The 25598-nt window shown below is 44.6% G+C and overlaps 1 protein-coding gene across 3 annotated transcripts in view; it reads right to left on the bottom strand.

The window, feature by feature from the left end:
• nectin1b (nectin cell adhesion molecule 1b) overlaps positions 1-19162 on the bottom strand; it is a 336983-nt gene extending 317821 nt beyond the window's left edge. Inside the window, exon 1 of one of the 3 annotated variants that reach the window (XM_055660571.1) lies at positions 18722-19162. In XM_055660571.1, coding sequence (XP_055516546.1) covers positions 18722-18791 — 70 coding nt within the window. In that variant the 5' untranslated portion in view covers positions 18792-19162. The remainder of the gene's footprint in view (positions 1-18721) is intronic. The other 2 variants (XM_055660572.1, XM_055660570.1) reach the window with 2 other exon arrangements.
• Positions 19163-25598: the final 6436 nt, after the last annotated feature.

The raw sequence follows: 25598 nt of genomic DNA, 5'->3' as shown, positions 1-25598 counted from the left end.
TCTCTCATTGTTAACTTGGGCGCCTCCTATACTTAACTCTTCATAACAAGAGGAGTCGAGTACAGGAGCAAAGAGGTCTCCTGCAGTTGTACATGGCCCTAGTGAAACTACACCTGGAGTATTGTGTGCAGTTTTGGTGTCCAAACTTGAGGAAGGATATTCTTGCCATTGAGGGAGTGCAGCATAGATTCACCAGGTTAATTCCCAGGATGGCGGGACTGTCATATGTTGACAGATTGGAGCGGCTGAGCTTGCACACTCTGGAATTTAGAAGGATGAGAGGGAATCTTATTGAAATATAAGATTAAGGATTTGGACACGCTAAAGGCAGGAAACACTACAAATATTGGGAGAGTCCAGAACCAGGGGCCACAGTTTAAGAGCAAGCGGCAAGCCACTTAGAACAGAGACAAGGAAACACTTTTTCCCCCACACAAAAGAGTTGTGAGTGTCTGGAATTCTCTGCCTCAAAGGGCGGTAGAGGCTGGTTCTCTGGATGCTTTCAAGGGAGAGTTAGATAGAGCTCTTAGGGAGAGCAGAGTTAAGGGATATGGAGAGAAGGCAGGAACGGGGTACTGATTGTGGATGATGAGCCATGATCATATTGAATGGCGATGCAGGCTCGAAGGGCCGAATGGCCTACTCCTGCACCTATTGTCCATTGTCCAAAAGCCTGTCAATCTCAGTGAAGAGGTGAATGTAATTCAAAGATGGCAGAGCATTGACAATGATAGACAACGCACCAAAGGGCGTGTAACAGGAAGGCAACAAGCTGGAACATGCAGGGAGAGGGTGTGCTGCAGAGCACAGCAGGAAAATCCACTTGTGGGCAACAAAGCCGGGTTGTGGACACAGTAAACAAGACACCTGGCTGCTTTAGTTTCAGTCCAAAATGCATTGCACAGTTTCACTGAATCAGACAAGAAAGTCTCATTGCAACAACGAGACTTTACTTTAGACCAGGGGTGGGGAACCTGCCACCTTCTAGGCCATCAAGTGCGGCCTTTTGAATGAATCCAAATTTTGCAGAAGAAATCCTTTTATTTTTATTAATATGCTTTTGTTTGTCTTACTATTTTAATTTTAATCATAAAATGAACCTATTTAAAATACCAAAGAGTAATAGAAGATTCAACAAAGTAATCTTCCCCGACTGTGGGCCACAATTAAAACATTAGTAATAATGTACATTTTGAAGTATATCTAATTGAGGTTTCTTGGATGCGGCCTTATTAGATTACAGCTAACTTAATGCGGCATTCCGACATGAAAAGGTTCCCCACCCCTTTAGACTGTAGAGATACAGCCAGGAAACAGGCACTTTAGACCACAGAGTCGATGCCGACCAGCGATCACCCCGTACACAAGCACTATCCTACTCACACAAGAAACAATTTACAATCTTACCTCAGCCAATTAGCCAACAAACCTGTGGGAAGAAAGAACAGCAGATGCTGGTTTAAATCAAAGGTAGGCACAAAAGTCTGAAGAAGGGTCTCGACCCGAAACGTCACCCATTCCTTCTCTCCAGAGATGCTGCCTGTCCCGCTGAGTCGGCCTACAAACCTGTACGTCCTTGCTGTGTGGGAGGAAACACGAGCACCTGGAGAAAACCCACACGGTCACGGGGAGAACGTACAGACTCCGTACATAGCAGGTTTGATCCTGACTATGGATGCTGTCTGGACGGAGTTTGCACGCTCTTCCTGTGACTGCTCGAGTTCTCTTCGCCTGCTCCGGCTTCCTCCCATATCCCAAAGACGTACAGGTTAATCTGCTTTGGCAAATTGCCCTTAGTGTATAGGATAGAACGTGTGCACATGTGATTGTGGTCAACGTGGGCTCAGTGGGACAAGGGGCTTGTTTCTACCCTGTGTCTCTAAAACTGAACTAACTAAACCTACATGAGAGTGCCAATCAAGACCTGAAACGTCAGCTATTCCTTCGCTCCATAGATGCTGCATCACCCGCTGAGTTTCTCCAGCGTTTTTGTCTACCTTTGATTCTGCCAGCATCTGCATTTCCTTCTTAAACAATGTAATACTTAAAACATCTCTCTCAAAAAAACCAAAGCCAATTAATCTGGTGCCCAGAATCAGCCCGCAATCACACTCATCTCGGCAACTTCAGGTCCCATGGCTTCAACCAAACCAAATATTTTGTGCTTAAGAGCTGGCAGCCCGTGTCCCACCACATTTAACACTGGTAACCAAAAGGCAAATTTCACCCATTATTACAGACCAAAAAAAACAAAAACAAAATCTGTCAGCGTATCAGTGGGACCACAAGGCAGTGACAGAGTGACCTCCTTGGAAGTCAGTAGGATGAGAGGGGATCTTATAGAAAATCCGTGTTTTGGACAGGCTAGATACAGGAATTTTTTTCCGATGTTGGGAGAGTCCAAAACCAGGGGTCACAGTTGCAGAATAAGGGGTAGGCCATTTAGGACTGAGATGAGGAAAAACATTTTCACCCAGAGAGTTGAGAATCTGTGGAATTCTCTGCCACAGAAGGTAGTGGAGGCCAATTCACTTGATGTTTTCATGAGAGAGTTAGATTTAGTTCTTAGGGCTAAAGGAATCAAGGGATATGGAGAAAACACAGGAATGAGGTACTGATTTTAGATGATCAGCCATTATCATATTGAATGGCGCTGCTGGCTTGAAGGGCCAAATGGCCTACTCCTGCACCTATTTTCCTATGTTTCTATGAAGCTAGCTCAGTGATGGCCTGGGGTGGAAGATTGCAACCTTCACGTGGTCCTCCCCGTTTCGACTAATGCAATCAACTCGACGTGCCCACACAGAAGATCCAATTGAACAAGTTGTCCAACAACTTTAGGCTGTACACGCCACACGAAAAAAAGAAGTGATGGCTTCACAAGTCATGTCTGTTGATGGCTGCATTCAAACAGCTGAATCAGTCATTAAAACATTGCTAAATCCCACAATCGTTAGAATCAAAGGAGTTCAAAAGCATTCGGCTCGTGTTCTCCTGCCATTTGATAGCAATAGTGAAAATGTAACAGCCCATATCAACAGCCTGACTGCTAGATAGTCGTTAAAGAGCAAGGTTTGCATTGTGCTTAACACTCTCGCCAACAGCCCATCACCACTCCGTGCCAGTGGCCAAATAGAAACCGCTCTCCACAAATTATCCACGCAAACATTCACATCCAAATATTGATGTTGCAGGAATCCGAGGCCTACGGAGGAGAAATTAGACCAATTACTGTGTTGCTTCCAAATCAGTTGAACACCATTAGGAGACCTGAACTTTCATCCAAACAGCCACGGACTTCCGTAATAACTGGAACGCTGCCCAGCATCCAATGAAATGCAGGATAATTACTGCCTTAATGCTTCAAAGCAGTTTGTTTGGCAGACGTGACCAATCTCCTGTTCCCTCCGGTCACTTTATGGAGTGCCTGTGTGTGGAGTTTTAATGCCTTGATGTTTCTTGGAAAGATCAGGCATCTAATTCACTTGCGCTGCTGGACTCAACGGTTTGATCACGTAATGGCGTAACCGTGCAGACTTTCGAAGGTAGGGAGCCACAACAGGAACGTATAAAACACCAGGGAATTAACAAAATTAATTAAAACACAAATTAAAATCAATCACCACTTGGGTTGGATGAACCAAATTCTAATTTTACCCGGAGGTTAGTAAATTCTAGTTTAGACATAGAATGCAGAAACAGACCCTTCGGCCCCACCAAGTCCGTGCCGACCAGCGATACCCGTCACACAAGCACACTTAGACAGGTGGGGGGAGTGGGCAGATGCATGGCAAATGAAGTTTAATGTGGATAAATGTGAGGTTATCCACTTTGGTAGCAAAAACAGGAAGGCAGATTACTATCTAAATGGCGTCAAGTTGGGAAAAGGGGAAGTACAACGGGATCTGGCGGTCCTTGTTCATCAGTCTATGAAAGTAAGCATGCAGGTACAGCAGGCAGTGAAGAAAGTGAATGGCATGTTGGCCTTCATAAGTTGAGTATTGGAGCAAAGAGGTCCTTCTGCAGTTGTACAGAGCCCTAGTGAGACCACATCTGGAGTATTGTGTGCAGTTTTGATCCCCTAATTTGAGGAAGGACATTCTTGCTATTGAGGGAGTGCAGCGTAGGTTTACAAGGTTAATTCCCGGGATGGCGGGACTGTCATATGCTGAGAGAATGGAGCGGCTGGGTTTGTACACTCTGGAGTTTCGAAGGATGAGGGGGATTTTATTGAAACATACAAGATTGTTAAGGGCTTGGACACACTAGAGGCAGGAAACATGTTCCCGATGTTGGGGGAGTCCAGAACCAGGGGCCACATTTTAAGAATAAGGGGTATGCCCTATAGAACGGAGACAAGGAAACAATTTTTCTCACCGAGAGTTGAGAGTCTGTGGAATTCTCTGCCTCAGAGGGTGGTGGAGGCCAGTAGTCTGGATACTTTCAAGAGAGAGCCAGAAAGGGTTCTTAAAGATAGCGGAGTCAGGGGATATGGGGAGAAGGCAGGAACGGTGTACTGATTGGGGATGATCAGCCATGATCACATTGAATGGCAGTGCTGGCTCAAAGGGCCGAATGGCCTACTCCTGCATCTATTGTCTATTGTCACACACTAGGGGCAATTTACAATTTTTACCAAAGCCAATTAACCTACAAACCTGCATGTCTTTGGTGTGGGAGGAAACCGGAGCACCTGGAGAAAACCCATGCAATCACCGTACAAACTCTGTACAGATAGACAGGAACAAACCCGTGTCTTTGGCGCTGAAAGGCAGCAACTCTACCGCTGCACCACCATTAAGCTATAAACCTTTTTTCCAAGAAACACAAGGCACATTATAAAAGATAAACTGTGACCGTAGGTGTCATGGAAAGAGCATTCACATTGCAGCCCTGTTTCCACCAATCTTTTCACCACCACACACAAGAAGCGACAAGAGATACACCATTGTATGCAGATGCCGACAAGCGAGTTCAGCTCTGGCTGAACAACTTCTAATATTTTGTGGGCTCGATACAAAGATTAATATGGAGTTTAATTTTAACTCGAGGGTTCCTCTCATAGGCTCCTTCACATACAATACAACAGGGTTGGCCAAGGTGGTAAATGTGACTCAAAGCTGCTGGACCGGTGCAGACACAAACCGCGAGGTAGTTACTTCACCACCAATCCAGCTATCACTGGTGTACCAGAGATCAAAGAAAATCCACTCAATTATGGATTCTCAATGAGGAAGGAAGAAGTTGGTCAACTGCCAGAGCACATTACTCATTCACACACAAAATCAGCACTCACACAAGTCAGGAGTGTTGCAACCTACAGCACACTTGCAGTGTTTCCACAACAGGCAGCGCAGTGTTAGAGCTGCTGCCTCACAGCGCCAGAGACCCAGGTTCAAACCCCAGTACGGGTGCTGACTGTGCAGAGTTTGCACGTTCTGGTTGATCTGGCTTCCTCCCATGTTCCAAAGACACAGGTTTGTAGGTTAATTGGCTTCTGTGAATTTCCCCCAGTGTGTTGCTTGCAAAAGTGGGGTAACAATAGAACTAGCATGTGGGTGACCATGGTCTAAAGGGCCCCATTCCCATGCTGTATCTCCAAACTAAACCTGCGTTTCTGTTCAAGCAAATCTTTCCAAAAGAACAATAAAATCTCAAATGCTTCAAGAGAGCATAAAACTGAGCATCATTTGAAGTGAAAGTCAAACTCAAACATCAAAATTCAACAGGTAACAATACAACCAGCAAGAGGCAGCTACTGTATACAGCAGTTCTAACACAGGAAAAAAAACATGTCCACACCACAGCTAGACTAGAGCTTGATCTCTTGTTTAACGAGGGAGGTTTTAAGGAGAAACTCTAATTGTTTTCCAGTGGATCATCGTTTTCCGTCACCAAACCCATTCACCACCTTTACTTCTCAGTTTTGTTGGATCAGATGACTAAACAGTCACCCTAAAGGACACTAAAAATAACAAATACACCCATACTTTCCCCAAGGACACTCCAGAGTCTCGACCATTTTGGGGCAATGACCGATAAATCCCTTTGATGGTGGGGAGGAGTGGGCAATGTTGACAACTTTTCGCTGTGTAAAGTTGAGGACCTTCCTCCAGGCAGCGGGAGTTCGCAGCAGTGTCTCAGCTCCACATATGATGAAAAACCATGGTCAGGACAAACAATTGAACATGGGCCTTCACTAAATCTCACATAGCTTCTACCAAACAACCTACCCACAAGATATTAAAAAGCTTACACCAGTGCGTATTTTTCGCTGATATTTTGTGCCCCATCTATTATCGCTCCTGTCCACAGTAAGGGGCTGTCCCACTGTAGGACCTAATTGAAGACCAGCTTCGACCGTGTTGAAGACCAGCTTCGACCGTGTTGAAGACCAGCTTCGACCGTGTTGAAGACCAGCTTCGACCGTGTTGAAGACCAGCTTCGACCGTGTTGAAGACCAGCTTCGACCGTGTTGAAGACCAGCTTCGACCGTGTTGAAGACCAGCTTCGACCGTGTTGAAGACCAGCTTCGACCGTGTTGAAGACCAGCTTCGACCGTGTTGAAGACCAGCTCCGACTAACTTCGGGAAAATTGGACACCGAATAGTGGAGAGTGAAGACGACCTCCCTTCGACTATAATGAAGACTATCTACGACTACCTTCAACTACCCTCGATGACCTACGACCATGATCACATTGAATGGCGGTGCTAGCTCGAAGGGCCGAATGGCCCACTCCTGCACCTATTGTCTATTGACCTACTACGACTAAACCTACAAGTAAAAAAAGTATCTATTTCTTCCATGGCAACTTTTTTTACTCGGGGGCATTTTTCAACATGTTGAAAAATACGCCGCGACCTAGCTGAGGCCTCGAGTACGCAGAGACCACTCTCGAACATATAGGAGAGTTACAAAGACCTCCTAGGACCTAGTGTCGACCATGCTGCGAGTACGAGTCGAGGGCAAACTCGCCAGAACCCACGGATTAGGCCTCCCAAGTGGGACAGCCCCTTAAATCTGACACGGTGATTCCATCTCCTGCCACGGAGAATACTTTGCTGCCTCAGTTTTGTCTTTCTCAGCGCCTTCACTCCAACTAATTTTTCTGCTTTGAAAACTGACCTACATTTTGCTACTTATCAATAATGCATTTACAAATAAAGAAAAAGTATTCCTTGGCTGCAAGGAAACAACTTTCATTCTGGTGAACTGCAAATTGCCCAAAACCAAAATCTTTAATAAAGTTCAATTATTTTTTGGAACCAACAAACACATTGGATACATAAACTTCAGATCTATTTCCATTTGCAATTCACTGCCATATCCAACATTCACTATTCGGATTGCAGCCCAAAATTCAACGTTAATGATATTTATGATTCTATATCAACCAGATGCTTGTCTCTATTGTGATTAAGTAATTAATCTACAATGTCAAATCAGTCCAATAAAAGCAATCTGTACCTTATTCAAAGGAGTGCTGCAGCTATTTTCTTCTCCATAACGATACGCATTTTAATAATTAAGCATCTTCAATCAAATTACCCGGTTCAGAGGGGCTAAATTTAATGAATAATATAGCGCTTTCTGCATTACTTACTATGAAGCAAGACACAAGCAGAGTGAGACTGCTTTAGACAATTTTCATTATATGATTAGGACTCTTACAATTTTGCCTTGGGGACCTGGTGCATCAAATGGACCTTTAATTGCACAGCAGTTTCTAAAGCAATTTATTAAAGCACCAGGCTTGCAGTTTACCTTCTCCGAAGCTGGCACAAAGGAGTGCCATAACGCATGCTGCCCATTCCAGCTCCTGTCAAGGTACTGATGGCAGGTTCACTGCAGCCTTGAGTACATACCGACACGGGTAAACACCTCACAAGTTCATAAGTTGTAGGAGCAGGGTTAAGGGCGCGTCCCACTTTCACAGCCCAATTCACAACTTTTTTTTTTTACTCGTGGACATTTTTCATCATGCTAGAAAAAACAATCCGACCTACTTGATGCCACAAATACATACGACTAGCATTACAGCCTGCTACGCCCTACCTACGACCTCGTGACGGCCATGCGGTGAATACGAGCCAAGGGCAAACTCAACAGAGGTAGTGAATTAGGTCGTGAAAATGGGACCGGCCCTTTAGTCTATTCGCCTGCTCTGCAATTCATTCACGGCTGATCTATCTCTCCCTCTCAGCCCCATTCTCCTGCCTTCTCCCCAAAACCCCCCAACACTAGTACTAACCAAGAATCTCCCAGTCTCCACCTTAAACATACCCACTAATGGCCTCCACAGCCTTCCGTGGCAATGAATTCCACAGATTCACCTCCCTCTGACTACAGAAATCCCTCATCGTCTCCCATCTCAAAATTGGTGATATTTGAAGGCGAGCATCAAAAAGCCAGCTGCGTACGGATAGCTGTGACTACTGCAAGTAATCTGCATGAAGGCAATCAGCCAACAATCCTCGAGTGGGGATCAGACCTGCTCAGTGAGGTGGAGTGGAGGTCCATGCTCAATCAATTGCTCGTCTCAGCAATGCTTTTTCATTATATGTGGAGCTGAACTGGGGAGAACTCTTAGCAACTGGAGGAAGGCCCACGACCTTCTACCCGTGACCCCCTCATTTCAGTCACTGCACTCCTGGAGGATAAGAGAAGCAGAGTCCCTGTTGAGACGTAGGGGACACTCCCAAGATGTCTGCCCGTTCCAGTATTCCCACAGCAGTCCTGGGCGAATTGTAATGACGACATCTGGATTTGAAGAATCTCCAAGATGCATTCCAACTGAAGGCCAGGACACCATCTGGGCAAAGGCTTTGAGAATTGGTGCCAAGAGCAGGCATTGAGATGATCATTAATAGGTCACCATTCTATTTCCCTGCTGCAGTTCATTAACTTTGCAATACACAGTGATCAGGACTCTCAGTAAACCAGCCTCTACTGAGCGAGCCGACTTCCATTACAAATAATCCAAAAAAAGCAAAGCCCTCTTGGGTAAATTAGGCTGGCCATTAAACCCAATTATTGTTAAGCGCAGAGATGATAGACAAGAATAAATTGCTCTGACTTCCTTGACGTCAACTCTAAGATTAGTAAAAGCATCTTACGTCAGGAGTTACAGATCAGATTTGACACCAACCCAGAGGCAATACCCTATTTTCATCCACCCTGTCCAACCAGAAGACAAGCCTACAAGAGATGGATAACTCATGAAGACTGGCCACTATCTCCAAATTCCTTCAAAAGGCAATCCATTTTCTTGTTTCAATCTGTCGTCTCCCCAAGGTAACTCGAGGTTAAAGGATAACAGGAGCAGACCCGTTAATGACCATTCCAATCCAATTTCGCCACTTCCTATTAGCGACTAAATTGAGAAATCAGCTGCCTGTCCCACACTGGACACTTGCAGATAATGAAGCCTTCAATCCAGCCACAGGGACGCAGCCAGGACGCTGGAGTTACTGAAGCAAGATATCATATTTGGCAAAAATCAAGAACTGCATCAGTCGAATGAAAACAATTCCAACAAAACTCTCGAAGTCTGTAAAAAAAGGTTTGCTGCTCTACTACAGTAGGAACATCCGACAGATAGATGCGTACTCTGGCTCACCACTCACCCTCTTCCCCCTCCCCCCCCCCCTCTCAGGCAAGAGGTTCAGGAGTGGGAAAACACACACCTCCAGATTCAGGGACAGTTTCTTCCCAGCTGTTATCAGGCAACTGAACCGTCCTCTCACCAACTAGAGAGCGGTCCTGACCTACCATCTACCTCATTGAAGACCCTCAGAATATCTTTAATGAGGCTCTCTACCTTACACTAAACGTTTAAGAACGAACTGCAGATGCAGGAAAAATCAAAGGTAGACAAAATTGCTGGAGAAACTCAGCGGGCGAGGCAGCATCTATGGAGCGAAGGAAATAGGTGACGTTTCGGGTCGAGACACTTCCCAGCTCTCCCACAGCCTACCGTCTTCACCTCTTCCTTTCTTCTTCCAGCTCCACCCCCCTCCGACCTCCACATCAGTCTGAAGGGTCTCGACCCGAAACATCACCTATTTGTTTGCTCCAAGATGCTGCCTCACCCGCTGAGTTTCTCCAGCATTGTCTAAAATCCATATACATGGCACTCACATTCATCATAAAAGAGCAGAGCCTCAAGGCAGCAAGTTCATTTGAACTCTCAGATACAAGTCAATCCTAAGTGAGGCATTACTTCTCCCTCAAATCCCTATGTTCACTTATTCCTTGATTCCTAATAACTTTCCAGGCAATCCTCAAAAACCAAAATTATTTGTGGAATTCTCTGCCACAGAAGGTAGTTGAGGCCACAGTTCATTGGCTATATTTAAGAGGGGGTTAGATGTGGCCCTTGTGGCTAAAGGGATCAGGTGGTATGGAGAGAAAGCAGGTACAGGATACCGAGTTGAATGATCAGCCATGATCATATTGAATGGCGGTGCAGGCTTGAAGGGTCGTCTCCTGCACCTATTTTCTATGTTTCCATTTCTGGTGTTGGAAATTGGAAACATAAAACATGCTGGAAGAACCCAGGTCAGGCAGTGGAAAGAGCAACAGTCAACGTTGTGGGTCTACTGGAATTTATCTTGCACTGAATGTTATTTGTGTTATTCCCTTTATCTTGTAACTGTACACTGTGGATGGCACGATTGTAATCTTGGTTAGCACACGAAAACTTTTCCCTGGAGCTCGGTACAGGTGACAATAAACCAAACCTTTGCCTGTACATCTGTCCACTGTTCAGTCCACATCAGGCCCTGCACTGGAGGAGAGGGAAGTGATGTCAGTCTCGCATCACACAGCCTCTTACAGAGAGACAGGGATTTGTTTTCAAGTTTCCAAACATGGTTCACCAGGGAGATGATAACATTCCACACGCCTCGATGGAGCTCAGTCATTTGCTGTCCTGGCTGCTTGTTTACACGCCACTTCCTCTCAATGAACTGCACTAATTGGAATGATGCAGTGCCTGAGAGGCTCAGTGTTTCAATGACCATTTCCCCAAAGGATAACACATAGCCACGGTTGGTGCAACGCTAACATCTAATATAGAAAGTCATAGCACTAGCAGAGATTGGGGAGGGATCAGGCAGGGGATATTGGGAGAAGACAGTTTCCAAAATATCTTCCAAATGCTTTGTCTATGAACGCTACTATTTTAACACATTGGAAAACATGGATACATCTGGAGATGTATCCTTGAACATTCCGATAAGGATTCTGGAACAAGGAGCTCAATTGAACTGTAGACTTAGATTATGAAATCAATGGCCCAGATAATAATGCAACAGAGGCTTTAAATATGCAATTTAAATAGCTTGGGAATATAAATCTGTGCCTCGATACAAACTACAAGTGATAACAAAAATTTACAATTATATAACATTTTGCACAACCTTTGGCCACTTACCAACTCGCGATGTCCTTTTGAATTTAGCCATTGTTTCAAAATGGGGAAACAGCCAATTTATTCACAACACCATATAAAGTAAAGTAATAATCATCGGGTTTGCATGCGACACTGACTCAAGAATAAAAGCACACACCAGAAAGATACAAGGGCAGAATTAGGACATTCAGCCCATCGAGTCCACTCCACCATTTGACCAAGGTTTAATACTTTTCCCTCTCAACTCCATTCTCCCCGTAACCTTTAACGCCCTTACTAACCAAAAAACCTATCAATCTCTGCTTTAAAATACCCAATGACTTGGCCTTCACAGCCGTCTGTAGCAATGAATTCCACAGATTCTCCACCCACTGGCAAATAAATTCTTCATCATCTCCACCTCCATTCACCAGCGTTCAAGCCACATAGATGCACACATACATCTTGACCAGTTTGGATTTGCTCTCGTGGAACAGCAAGGTCAATGGCCCAACCACATCTTCGGGGCAACTGGCCCTCAACACTACAGGTTAACCAATCTCTTACTACCACAGCTTGGCTCTACAACTATAAGAGTGTCAATGTATTATCCGAGCGTTGCCACCAGGCGACTTACGAAGGTTTCTTCACATGCAGGGCTCGACCCAAAATGTAGTCCACTACGCTGCCACGATAATCACTTCGGTAAATTTCATACAAGGAAGCAAATAGCAACAAGCACCTTCGAGAGAGATCTCAGCTCTGTTCTGTTCTGTAGTGTAGTGGAAGAAGGAAAGATACCCCCAGCCTTCTGACCACTCATTAATACTTTAATCAACTGTGGATACACCAACTCCCAATGGGGTCTGGACCAGGATTAACTATTAATGAACCACACAATCAGTGAGCCAATGCTGATTAACAACCTGTGTGGTACATGCAGTTAACTGAAGTATTCATTAGGCTAATCAATCACACCTGGTCTACAAGTTGTCCTCATCAATGATGAGGCAAGACAGGTGTGAGAGGAGAGGAAGAGTGCATGACCACCACTTACACTAATGGGACCCCGGAACATTCTGGGTGTGTCAAATTAGGGAGGGGGTGTCAGGAAAGTCATGCATAACAGGACAGCAAAATTGAAGAGGCAAAGGGAAAAAAGCCAAGGCAAAAAAATGTTGAAAGCCTGACTGAGAATGGTTCATTAGGTCGAGTGATAGGAGCAGAATTAGGCCATCAAACCAATCATGGCTGATCTTTCTCTCCCTCTCAACCCCCAGTCTCCTGCCTTCTCCCCATAATCCCTGACACCTGTACCAATCAATCATCCATCTATCTCCACCTTAAAAATATCCATAGACTTGGCCCTCTCTGTCCACCGCCCTCTCTGTCAACGAATCCTACAGATTCACCACCCTCTTGGGATTATTGGAAGGAGAGGGTAGATGGACAGCCCAGTTATCAGTCCACTCACAGGCCTTCGACAGACTTCCACTTTACAGATGGTTAGGGCACTAGAAGACCAAATGGCATAAAGAGCTTCCTAAAGGCAGTCCTGATGTTGAAAGTGACAGTGCCCATAATAAATAGATGAAGCCTTTGGGCCCATATAAATAAAAAAACAAGCGTCTAAATTGGCTGTTAATAAAAAGGACATTATAAGAACATGTTTGAAAAGTCTATTCTCAGACATTTTTATGCTTCGATTGTTATTTGTAAATGCTTAAACCCCTGTCCCACTGTACGAGTTCATTCCAAGAGCTCTCCCGAGTTTGCCCTGATTTGAACTCGGAGATTTACGGTAATGGCCGCTCGTCGGTACTCGGGGCTCTCGTGGACATTTTTCAACGTGTTGAAAAATCTTCACGAGTCTTCCCCAGTACCTGCCGTTAGCGAGTCTTCCCGAGTACCCGCCGTTAGCGAGTCTTCCCGAGTACCTGCCGTTAGCGTTACGAGCCGCTAAGAGACGTCCCCGAGCTCCGACGTACCCGCTATGTTCATTCTCCGTGCTTCCCACGAGTTTGATTTTTTTTTAAACTTGGGAGAGCCCTTGGAATGAACTTGTTCCGTGGGACAGGGCCATTAGAAGTATTTTATCTGTTCAGTGAGCGGCAAGAGAGATTGATTATAAAATGAGGATATGAAAAAAATATTGAAAATATTAAAAACTACAAATCAACAGCTATTGGCTCCCTTAAAAACAAAGTGTAAAGAGCTCAAATCTATCATTCCCAAGTTCAAAAGTGCTGCAAAGGGTCACACTCTGAAATTTACAAGATATAATTCCGACATGTTAGAGCCTCCAAATCCAGAGGCCATTAATCTAAATTCAATGATTGCAATCCAGCAGTATTTTGTAGAACAGTAGGTTCTAGTTTCTAATGTTTGCAGAGCCCACAATCTATCCACAGGCCTGGCAGATTGAATTCTACTGATACATGTCGACACAGGCTTGATCAGTGAAGAGTGATAGCTGGTGAAGGTAAACCACAGGCAGTGAGAAATGGACAACGACACACCCAGATCATAGTTAGATATACTTAATCTTCCCGTTTTAAGCACATCCAAAATACACCTTTTTTTGGTCCAAGTTACATCCACAAAACTGGGCCTACAACAATCATTTTATTAAACAAACAAATATAGGTGAACACTTTTTCTCACAGAGAGTGGTGAGTCTGTGGAATTCTCTGCCCCAGAGGGTGGTGGAGGCCAGTTCTCTGGATACGTTCAAGGTAGAGCCAGATAGGGCTCTTAAAGACAGGGGAGTCAGGGGGTATGGTGATAAGGCAGGAACGGGGTACTGTTTGGGGATGATCAGCCATGATCACATTGAATGCCGGTGCTGGCTCGAAAGGCCGAATGGCCTACTCCTGCACCTATTGTCTATAGTGTCGATGATGCATTGCCAATCATGTTGAGGTAGTAGACATGTTCTTCGTGCATTCTGAGCTACATCACCTTTCCAGAGATAAAACAATTTTCTAAGATCAGATACAATTCCCATCTTTTTACAAACACACGTACCATGCGCTCAGCTACTTGGCATCCATACACAAGACCTCCGGATGGAATATTAATCTCCTCATCACACCAGATGACACAGGATGAGAAGCCAGCTCAGTTGGGACATCAACAAGGTGACTTCAATGAACTGTTGTGAACTCACACCGTTGACAATGACATGTAGGAGAAGCTGGAATTAACTGGGGGAGAGGGATGCAAGCAGAAACCCCCACGTCTGGCGCATCCCGGGCAATGGTGATGACAGAAACTGTACCACAGTAACTGACCGAAGTAGCCAATTCTGCAACCACCGACCGTCAAACGTCACTGACCGACCGGAAAGACGTGGTATGGAAGATGGCCGGACACGAGGAGGAAAAGACTGGGGGGTGGGAGAACAGGATTACCGAGTTGAAATCCTACGTCCTACAATAAATATCTAGGCCACCGTTGCAAAGTGGCTACTCTTCTCCTTGGCACTTGTCCCCCTCTCCCTCCCCCACCCACCCCTCCACCAATGAGCATGCAGTCGAAGAAAATGCAGCACTACAGATATTGTGGGAGTGATTCAGGTGAGCCATGCACGTCATGTATGTAAATAGAATAAATGTGCACTCATGTTGCCATGCTGCCTCCCGGATATGTGTCTGTTAACCAACCACACAGACTTCAATTGGTCGTTTACTCGTAAAGCCCTTGTGAACATTTTCACTTTTACATGTTACTGCTCTCAAATTAATCGATATTATCCAAACAGTTGGTGATAATTGCACACGGAGACTCTGTGGGAAACTCATTATTCACGATCGAGGCAGGGGGTGGCCCACAAAGGAAGAGAATGTAAGCTTCTGCAGAAGGGGGAGGCTGCATAAATCAGGAGATCCTGTATGCCTGAACACGATCCTGTATGCCTACTCTGCTCTCTATCTTTAGAAGCAAACCCCCTTGATTGTTTAGCAGCTTAGTCATCAGGCAGCATCAATAGAAGGACGCTTCAACGCGCTTTGACGGTTGCTCACACATCCACCACTGCCAGTTTCATGGAGTTACCTTTTCCCTTTCTAGTCTTGGCACATGTTTTGAATTGCACCATGCAGTGCAAACCCTTCTCTCTGCACAATATCCACACAGAATTACATCAACATTCATTTGAGAGAGTGTTTTATTGTCCTGTGTCCCAGATGGAATAATGACATTCTTACTCGCAGCAGCACGACAGTATATGTAAACACAGTACACTGTAAACAATATCAATAAACAATAAACGTGAAAAAAACATCAGTATATATACGTACTGAACTTTTAATATATATACATATATATACTGAACTTTTAATATGCACACATATACATACACACACGTATACACACACACACACACACAAATATATACACACATATACAGATATACTTACACACACACACATATATACACCCACACACATACACACACGCATATACACACACACACACATATACACTATATATGCACACATGTATACACACACACATATATATGCACACATGTATACACACACACATATATGCACACATACATATGTGTGTGCGTGTGTATATTAAAAGTTCAGTATATATACACACACACTGAATATATACACATATATTAAAAGTTCAATACATATATATATATATACACACATACACGCATATATACATATACATACATACACACATACTGAATATATATATATACACACACACACACACGCATATATACATATACATATATACACACATACAATATATATATATACACACACACACACGCATATATACATATACATACATACATACATACTGAATATATATATATATACCTATATATATATATATATATATATATATATATACACACACATAATAAGCAAACAAATAATAATAATGTAAAACAACAAAACCAATGCCCCAAGTCGATGTAATTCGGAGCTTATTGAAGGTTGGAATGTTTAATAGCCTAATGGCTGCAGGGAAGAAGCTGCTCGTGAACCTGGGCATTAGTTTTCAGGTTCCTGTCCCTTCTTCCGGATGTCAGTGGTGAGATGAGTGTGTGGCCAGGATGGTGTGGGTCTGTGATGATGATGATGATGATGCTTAACCTGAACTGTGTTGTCAGCACAGCAGAGTGCGCCAGAATTGTTGCCTCATTCTCCCCGTCAACTGACATGGGATTATCGAAACTTAATCGAATGTATACGTGGAACATACACATTTATTTCAGCGTGGCTTCCAAATAATCTCATTCCTCCCACTCACTCCCAGAGCAACGTGCCCAGTGAGCATTGGCAGCAAAACAATTGAACGTGATGGAGGAGAACGAAGGCTCTGTATAAATCACTCGCAGGCTGTCTGTAATTTGGTCTCAGAAATGTTACGGCTTATGTCAGTGGTTGTTTTGATGCCAGCTACACAATCACATTCTCGGTGCACACCACCATAATGATAATGGTGCATTGCTCAGCGCAGGAATAAAAAAAATAAATGGAGTCCAACTCCAGAACCACTCAAAGCCCAAGGCAGTATAACAGAACCGAACTGATCACTTGTCAAAGAGTCAGAGAGACTGCCAATGCTAACGGCCTGTTACCCATTCACAACACAGGCTGTGATTGAGAGCTCAACAATTTTTAATGACACGAAAACAAAATACCGATAATCAAGCCCGCTGCCAGACAAATAACAAAGAAAATCCAAACTCATTCACAAGCAATGGAACACTTCACAGCTTGAACCACATCCAAGGCACTTCACCGATCCATTAAGTTGTACCTCGTGCATCGTGAGATATCAAACCAGCAAATTATTTCAAGTCTGTTAATAATATTAAACTGGAAAAACTCAATACAAGATTTTGAAACTCAATCGGGGATATTAAAACATATGTATGAACATGTTTCGTCAACTCAAATCCTTAGATATAAAAAGGAGCATTCGCATGTTAATTGATTGATGTAATGAAACGATTGGCTTTTCAGAGATGGGATTCAATAGTTTGTAAATGTAGCAATGAGGCATAAAACATCAATAGAGGGTTTCATTTATACTGCCTTCAACGGGAATCAGAGTACTGTAAGCTTTGAGCCAGAGAACACAGGCACTCCAGATCAGACAGAAATGTCTGTCAAAGCTCTGGGATCTGACATGAAAGGCACTAAACAATTGACTTTGGCAAGGAACATTATTGGGAGATGTGTCAGGGAGGAAGGGTGAGAAGAGAACCCAGTTGCAACTTAAAAAATGGAAAGACCAGGGGTGCAGAAAACAGATCGGAAAAATGAATGAAGGGAAAGGGGGGGGGGTGCTTGAAAATTGTGGGTCACAGTCGCTGGGGCTGGAGGAATGCATCAGAATTGCTCCTGCCTTTTCTCCGGGGTAACCTCGTTCGATTTCAAGTCATGGATTCTAAGCTAATGACACATTAGCACAGGGACAAAATAAATTATGTGGCTGTACACGCCCCACGGAACCGACTGATCCTTTGCATTGACACAAAACCCCTCCCCAGCCCTTCCCACCCCTCCTGGGTCTCAACATAACATAGCAGAGGATTCCAATGGCTGGGAAACAAACGTTCAGAGACTGGCCACATAAAACAGTGTGTGTGGACTGGGGAGACATTGAAAGACCACCTCACAAGCCTCCGGCCCCAGCTTGCAACTGCACGGAATATGTGTATGGAATTGGGTGTATCATTTTTGAATGTTAGTCAAAGGGCTCGACACACAGTTTGCAAACGTATCAAAGCGAGACATGATTATTTCTGTGACATGACTCATCGCTGTTTGAAGATAACTGTAAGAGCCAGGACCATTTAAGATTTTTTTTTCCTGTTGCAATTCACATTTTCACCTTTTAATAAATCGAGTCAGCATCTCGGCTGATCTATTAAAAATAATAACTGCGAGCAAACTGCTTCAAGCGAATGATTCTGATTAAAGTGCAGGCTGGAGATGGATGCAGCGTTGGTTGTAGATCTACCCGAGTGATAAGACTTCAAATAATGCCCCAACTCTCAGCTCCCTCTCCTCTCTCCCCCCCTCTCTCTCTCTCCCCCTTTCTCTCACCTCTCACCCCTCCCTCTCTCTTCCTCCCCCTCTCCCTCCTCCCTTTCTCTCTCCCCCTCTCTCTCTCTCTTCCTCTCTCCCCCTCTCCCTCTCTCTCCCCCTCCCTCTCTCTCCCTCTCCCCATCCAGCCACCCCTCCTTTCTCCAGTCTCTGCTAGTTTCTCTATATCTCAGTCCCCCCTCCGTCCTTATTTAAACGGCAGGACGTGTTGTATCCCGCTCTCTCCGGTTCTTACCTGGTAGGATAGCGGCGAGCAGCAGGAATCGCGCCGCGCTGCGGGGACACAATCCCGGGTTGATCCTCATGTTGATGCCGAGCGTGGATCCAGCGAGCCCGGCGCTCACACACTCACACTCACACTCGCTCTCTCTGTCTCCACGACCCGGTACAACGCTCTCACACAGAGAGACAGAGAGCAGCCGCCCCCGAGTGTCTCAACCCCCCCAACCCCCCGGGAGGCCGAGTCTCTCCGCCGGCTGTAGACGCCGATCAGCCCGGCTCTGGCTCTGGGTCCGGGCGCTGCGGCTCCAACACTGGGGCTGTCCCACTGTAGACGCGCTCCGCCTGCGATGCGATGCGCTCCTTCTCCTTCTCCCTCCTCTCTCCTCCTTCCCCTCTCCTCTCTTTCTCCTCCCTCCCCTCTTCTCTCTCTCTCTCTCTTTCTCTCCTCCCTCTCCCGCTCTCTCTCGCCTCCGCAAAACTGGCAGCGACCTCCCTCCCTCCCTCCTCCTTCCTCTCCGCAGTCAATCACAGGCAGAGCCGGCCCCGGCGAGGCGGAGCGATGTGCCGGGCTGATGTCAGGGGCCGGGGAGGAGGGTGGAACCACTGGCCACAGATGTGGGAGGTTCAACAGGGAGCAGATCACACAGAAGCCGGGCTGCATCAGCGAACATCAGGCGGAAGAACGGTCTCCCGACCCCATAAAACGTCGCCCATTCCTTCTCCCCAGAGATGCTGCCTGTCCCGGCTGAGTTACTCCAGCATTGTGTGTCTATCTCGGGTTATACAGAGAGCAGGAGGGAGAAGGAGATGCACCACATGATCCGATGGGAAGGAGGACTCGCTTCTCCAGGTCCCCAAAGCACATCTGCGGCTTTTTTAAGTACTTCTGAACCGCAGCCCTTGTTCCGGGAAACATTACAGTCCAGCATGATCAGTAAATCCACCCCCCTCCAAAAATAAAAACACTTAGATTGTAAAGCACTCGGGTCAAGGATTAAGTGGATACCCAGGCACCGTTTTGGAACGAGAGCTTGACAATTATCCCCCTTGTGTCGGAAGGAACTGTCTGAAGAAGGGTCATAGAAACATAGAAAATAGGTGCATAGAAACATAGAAATAGGTGCAGGAGTAGGCCATTCGGCCCTTCGAGCCAGCACCGCCATTCAATATGATCATGGCTGATCATCCAACTCAGTATCCTGTACCTGCCTTCTCTCCATACCCTCTGATCCCCTTAGCCACAAGGGCCACATCTAACTCCCTCTTAAATATAGCCAATGAACTGGCCTCAACTACCCTCTGTGGCAGAGAGTTCCAGAGATTCACCACTCTCTGTGTGAAAAAACTCTGTGAGGATTTCCCCCTTATCCTTAAGTTTCCCCTTTATCCTTACCCTTATCCCCCTTGTGTCGGAAGGAACTGTCTGAAGAAGGGTCATAGAAACATAGAAAATAGGTGCAGGAGTAGGCCATTCGGCCCTTCGAGCCAACACCGCCATTCAACGTCACCCATTCCTTCTCCCCAGAGATGCTGCCAGTCCCGCTGAGTTACTCCAGCATTTTGTGAAATTATCTCCCCTTGTTCTGCTCAAATATTTATCCCACAAACAAGCATTTAGTTTTCTTAAAGTCCAAAATATTGCTTGTGTTCTTGCTCTGCATACACCACTTGTTACATGGGGTTCCTGGAGGAACTCCAGATGCTGGTTTACACCTAATTATAAGATAGATACCCCCAAAAAGCTGGAGTAGCTCAACAGGTCAGGCAACATCTCTGGAAAAAGGGAATAGGTGATATTTTGGGTCGAGATCCTTCTTCCACTTGGTCCATAGAAACATAGAAAATTCGGCCCTTCGAGCCAGTACCGCCATTCAATGTGATCATGGCTGATCATCCAAAATCAGTACCCCGTTCCAGCTTTTCCCCCATATCCCTTGATTCCCTTAGCCCTAAGAGCTAAATCTAACTCTCTCCCATTTTACAATGGTGGCAATACTGATGGTAGCGGTGGAATAATTGTAACACAATTTGGAATGTAATCATAGTGAGCGTAAAGGTGTTATATATGGATTTAAACCATTCTTTCATTGTTACCAGATACTATTTTCCAGTCAGTGACAAAGGTATAGCCTTCGCCATTAAGAATCAACAGGCTTCCAAGTGTGGATCCATATTGCCTCAACATCAATTACTGTAGGAGCTGTAATCTGAAAGGGGTCTATGGCGCCCAGCCATCGTAAGCTCATAAGTCCTAGGAGCAGAACTAGGCCATTCAGCCCCAAGTCTACTCCGCCATTCAATCATGGCTGATCTATCTTTCCCTCTCAACCCCCATTTTCCTGCCTTCTCCCCATAACCCCAGACACTAATCAAGAATCTGTCAATCTCCGCCTTAAAAATGTCCATTGACTTGGCCTCCACAGCCGTCTGTGGCAATGAATTCCACAGATTCGCCGCCCTCTGAAGAAATTCCTCCTCGTCTCATTTCTAAAGGTGCGTCCAATTGAATGAGGATTGGCAAATTTTCACATGTTTTATTTGTTCAGTCAGAAAGGTTGTTCACCAGTAATTATGGCTTGGTACTCCATCAAAAATGCACAATCCCCATTCAACTGGTACTGACAGTACTTTTTTTGCAGTGCGAATAGAATTGAATAATTAAAGTTTTTGTTAGATCACAGACAATATTATAATTGATTATAATGGAGAAGACTGCAGCAACACAATCTGTGAAGGATAAAAGTATCAGACAGCAACCATTAGCAAATTAATGCCCACATAAATGTTTCAATGCACTGTGTGCAAACTCCGGATGTTTCAGTCCAATTTCCTTTTCATGGATATAATTATTTCATCCCTGGACCACATTTCAAATTCCAGGTATGCTGTCCATCTCAAAATGGTGTTGCTAGATATCTTACATTCACAAAACATAACACCTCAAGATTCCTTTGGTGCCAACCTTACATCTGTACTTGTAATTTTCTCAATGTGATCCCATAATCTTCTGATTCAGAGGAGAGTGCTGCCAGCTTAAACCCCAGTACGAGTTCATTCCAAGAGTTCTCCCGAGTTTGGCCCTGATTCGAACTCGGAGATTTACGGTAATGGCCACTCGTCGGTACTCGGGGCTCTCGTGGACATTTTTCATCTTGTTGAAAAATCTTCACGAGTCTTCCCGTGCTTACCTGCCGTTCGCGAGTCTTCCCGAGTACCTGCCGTTAGCGCTAAGAGACGTCCCCGAGCTCCGACGTACCCACTACGTTCATTCTCCGTGCTTACCACGAGTTTGATTTTTTTTTAAACTCAGGAGAGCGCTTGGAAATAACTCGTACCGTGGGACAGGGCTTGAAGACGTGGACAAAGTAAGAATAGAGAGAAACCTTCACTTCCTTACCGAATCCCATCATTTTATAAAAAAATATTTCACATGACATGGGAGGTTTAAGTCCATGCTGAATATCAGAGTGGTCCCATCAATCCCCCCCCCCCCCCCCCCACTTTTTTCTCTGCCACCTGTTCTCTCACATACACACCCAACAACTCTCACCAACTTCTACAGATGCGCCGTAGAAAGCATCTTTATCGGGATGCATCAAAGCCTGCTTTGGGAGCAGCCTCAACATCCAAGACCATCACACAAACCAGCCTCCCTTCCATTGACTCCATCTGCCTTGGCAAGGCAGCTCGCAATATCACGGGCCAATCCCAACCCTGTCACTCCCTCTTCTCCCCCTCTCCCTTCAAGCAAAAGCTATAGAAGTCTGAAAATACACACTCCAGATTCTGAGGCAATTTCTTCCCAACTATTGTCAGGCAACTGAACGGTCCTCTCACCGGCTAGAGTGCGGTCCTGAACTCCCATCTACCTCATTGGAGACATTTGTACTATCTTTAACCTCTCACCCTGGCCACAAACTCTTTGAATCACTTCCCTCTGGAAGGCGACTCCGGACTGTCAAAGCTGCCACAGCCAGACATAAAAACTGTTTTTATCCACGAGTAGTTGCTCTACTCAACAGCCAAAAATCTGTAGCCTCCCTTTGACCTGGTATTTTGTTGGTTCACATGCTTGATCAATGGCGTTTTATCATTAATGTTTTATTATTATTATTAATGTTTGGTGTTTTCTGAGTCATTCGTAGCTGTCATTGGATGTCATGTTGTTACTTGTGGGCGGAGCAACAAGGCAAATTCCTTGTATGTGAATACTTGGCCAATAAACTTACTTACTTACTTACTTACTTAATCAGACTTTATTGGACTTCAGTGTTATATATTTGGACAACATGCTGTACCCTTTATCTGTGCTTGATTCATGTGCAGTCTTTTCTTTGACTGGGTAGTATACTAACACAAGTTTTTTTTACTGTACCTCAGTACACATGACAATAATAAACAAACCATTCACATGAACACTCCTAAATCTCACACCAGCCAGCCCCACCATGGGATATTTGAAAGGCCAATTAACCTAACAGCAGCATGTCATGAAGTCTGAAGAAGGGTCTCGACCTGCAACGTCACCCATTCTTTCTCTTCGGAGATGCTGCCTGTCCCTCTGAGTTGCTCTAGCATTTTGTGTCTATCTTTGGTGCAAACCAGCATCAGCAGTTCCTTCCGACACAAGTCATGAAGATTTTGGAGTAAACGAGATCACTGTGACCACAGGGAAAACGTGCAAACTCCACATGGACAGCACTGGAAGGCAGATTTAAACGCAGGTAACGGGAGCTGTGAGACATCTCCACTACCCACCGCATTTTGAAGTGAGGCTTGTGGTTAAAATGTAGAAGGTAATATTATTACTCAAGTTATTTTAGTGCAGCACCTGGTGAATACTACATTATTGAAGGTGCTAACTTTCTAATAAGGTATTAATCCAGGGCACTATTTATTGCTGGGTGGATGCAGAAACACTGAGGAAGATTAACAGCCTATTTATCTTATTTTGCCATTTATGAGACTTTGCTGTGTATAAACTGCCTGCTATATTTACCTGCAAAAACAAATGACCCGTAGTCTAAGAATAATTCATTTGGGGACATCCTGAAGACATGAAAGATTGTAAATAAATGCAAGCAGTTTTTCTTTCTTTCATCCACGAGTACTTTAGCACCCCAGCCAATGGACACGTGATGCTCACACTGATTAATGGCATCACTGTGCAAACTCAATACCATGAACATAAAAGAAAACTCTGGGCTTCGGAAGAAGAGGGAGGCTTTTCATGGTATCCATGGAGAATATTTGGTTGAGAAATTTTAAAAAGAAAGACTGGCGGATGCCTAATAATTTTCACAGCAGTCCAATGCATTTTACAGCCAAGAAAACAATTTTTAAAATCATAGCTATTGATGTAATTTAGGAAACAGTGCTGCCAATGTGTGCATGATAAGGTCCACAAACGGCAATGTAACAATCACTTGATGATCAGCGTCCATGAGTTTGACGAGGGTGAAATATTGACCAGTAGGCAGTGGGCAGATATCCCAGATCTTCTTTAAACCAGAATCAATGGAATGAATGGCCTTTTCTGTGCAAGAAGATAGAAACAGAGAAACATAGCAAATAGGTGCAGGAGTAGGCCATTCGCCCCTTTGAGCCAGCACCGCCATTCAATATGATCATGGCTGATCGTCTAAAATCAATTTCTGCTTTCTCCCCATATCCCTTGTCCTAGGAGCTCTATCTAACTCTCTCTTGAAAACATCCAGTGAATTGGCTTCCACTGCCTCCTGCGGCAGAGAATTCCACAGATCCACAGCTCTCTGGCTGAAAAAGTATTTCCTCATCTCAGTCCTAAATGGCCTACCCCTTATTCTTAAACTGTGACCCCCCCTGGTTCTAGAATTCCCCCAACATCGGGAATATTTTTCCTGCATCTATCCTGTCCAATCCCTGAAGAATTTTACATGTTTCTATAAGATCCCCTCTCATCCTTCTAAATTCCAACGAATATAAGCCCAGCCGATCCATTCTTTCATCAAAAGATGTATGAAATTTGAAATTGCATAAAGAGATCTTTACCACTTGATGGAGAAAGTGGTATCTCAGCTTAATATCTAATTTAAAAGAATGTCATCTTCAGTTGTTGGATTGAGTCTTGAATTTTCAGTCTCAGAAGTTAGACTGCTACTAGTTGAGCCACAGCCCAAAGCTAACCCTGTTCACTCACTATCTGTGTCCACATCTAAACATCATAGCTTGGGAATACATCACATTAAGTATATTGTGTGGCAATTTTAACATATTATCTAACTTTTAGTGGATTTCAGAAAGAAGGCTCAGTGTGTTAACTCTGACAAGGAATACGAACAAGGCATTTCAGGCAACTGAATCATCCTACCACAACCAGAGAGCAGTACTGAACTACTATCTACCTCTGATCTTTGACTGGGCTTTGCTGACTTAAACTTGCACTAAATCTTATTCCCTTATCATGTATCTATACACTGTAAATGGATTGATTGTAATCATGTGTTTAAGAAGGAACTGCAGATGCTGGAAAATGGAAGGTAGACAAAAGTGCTGGAGAAACTCAGCGGGTGCAGCAGCATCCATGCAGCGAAGGAAATAGGCGACGTTTCGGGCCGAAACCCTTCTTCAGACATCATGTATTGTCTTTCTGCCGACTGGTTAACACGCAACAAAAAGCTTTTCACTGTACCTCGGTACACGTGACAATAAACTAAACTAAACTGAAGTCAAGAATCAACAATCAGGAGTGTTTAATTGTGATACATCCCAGATAGAACAATAACATTCTTACAATTTGATTTTGCTTTAAGATTTAACCTGCTATAAAGTCCAGTAAATTTTAATTAAAGATAATATGAGGGTCTCCAATGAGGTAGATAGTAGTTCTGGACTGCTCTCTAGTTGTTGAG

Source organism: Leucoraja erinacea, chromosome 32, assembly GCF_028641065.1.
Source record: "Leucoraja erinacea ecotype New England chromosome 32, Leri_hhj_1, whole genome shotgun sequence".
Lineage (NCBI taxonomy): Eukaryota > Metazoa > Chordata > Chondrichthyes > Rajiformes > Rajidae > Leucoraja > Leucoraja erinaceus.
The sequence above is the reverse complement of the archived record's forward strand: the minus strand, read 5'-3'. Positions and strand labels throughout refer to the sequence as shown.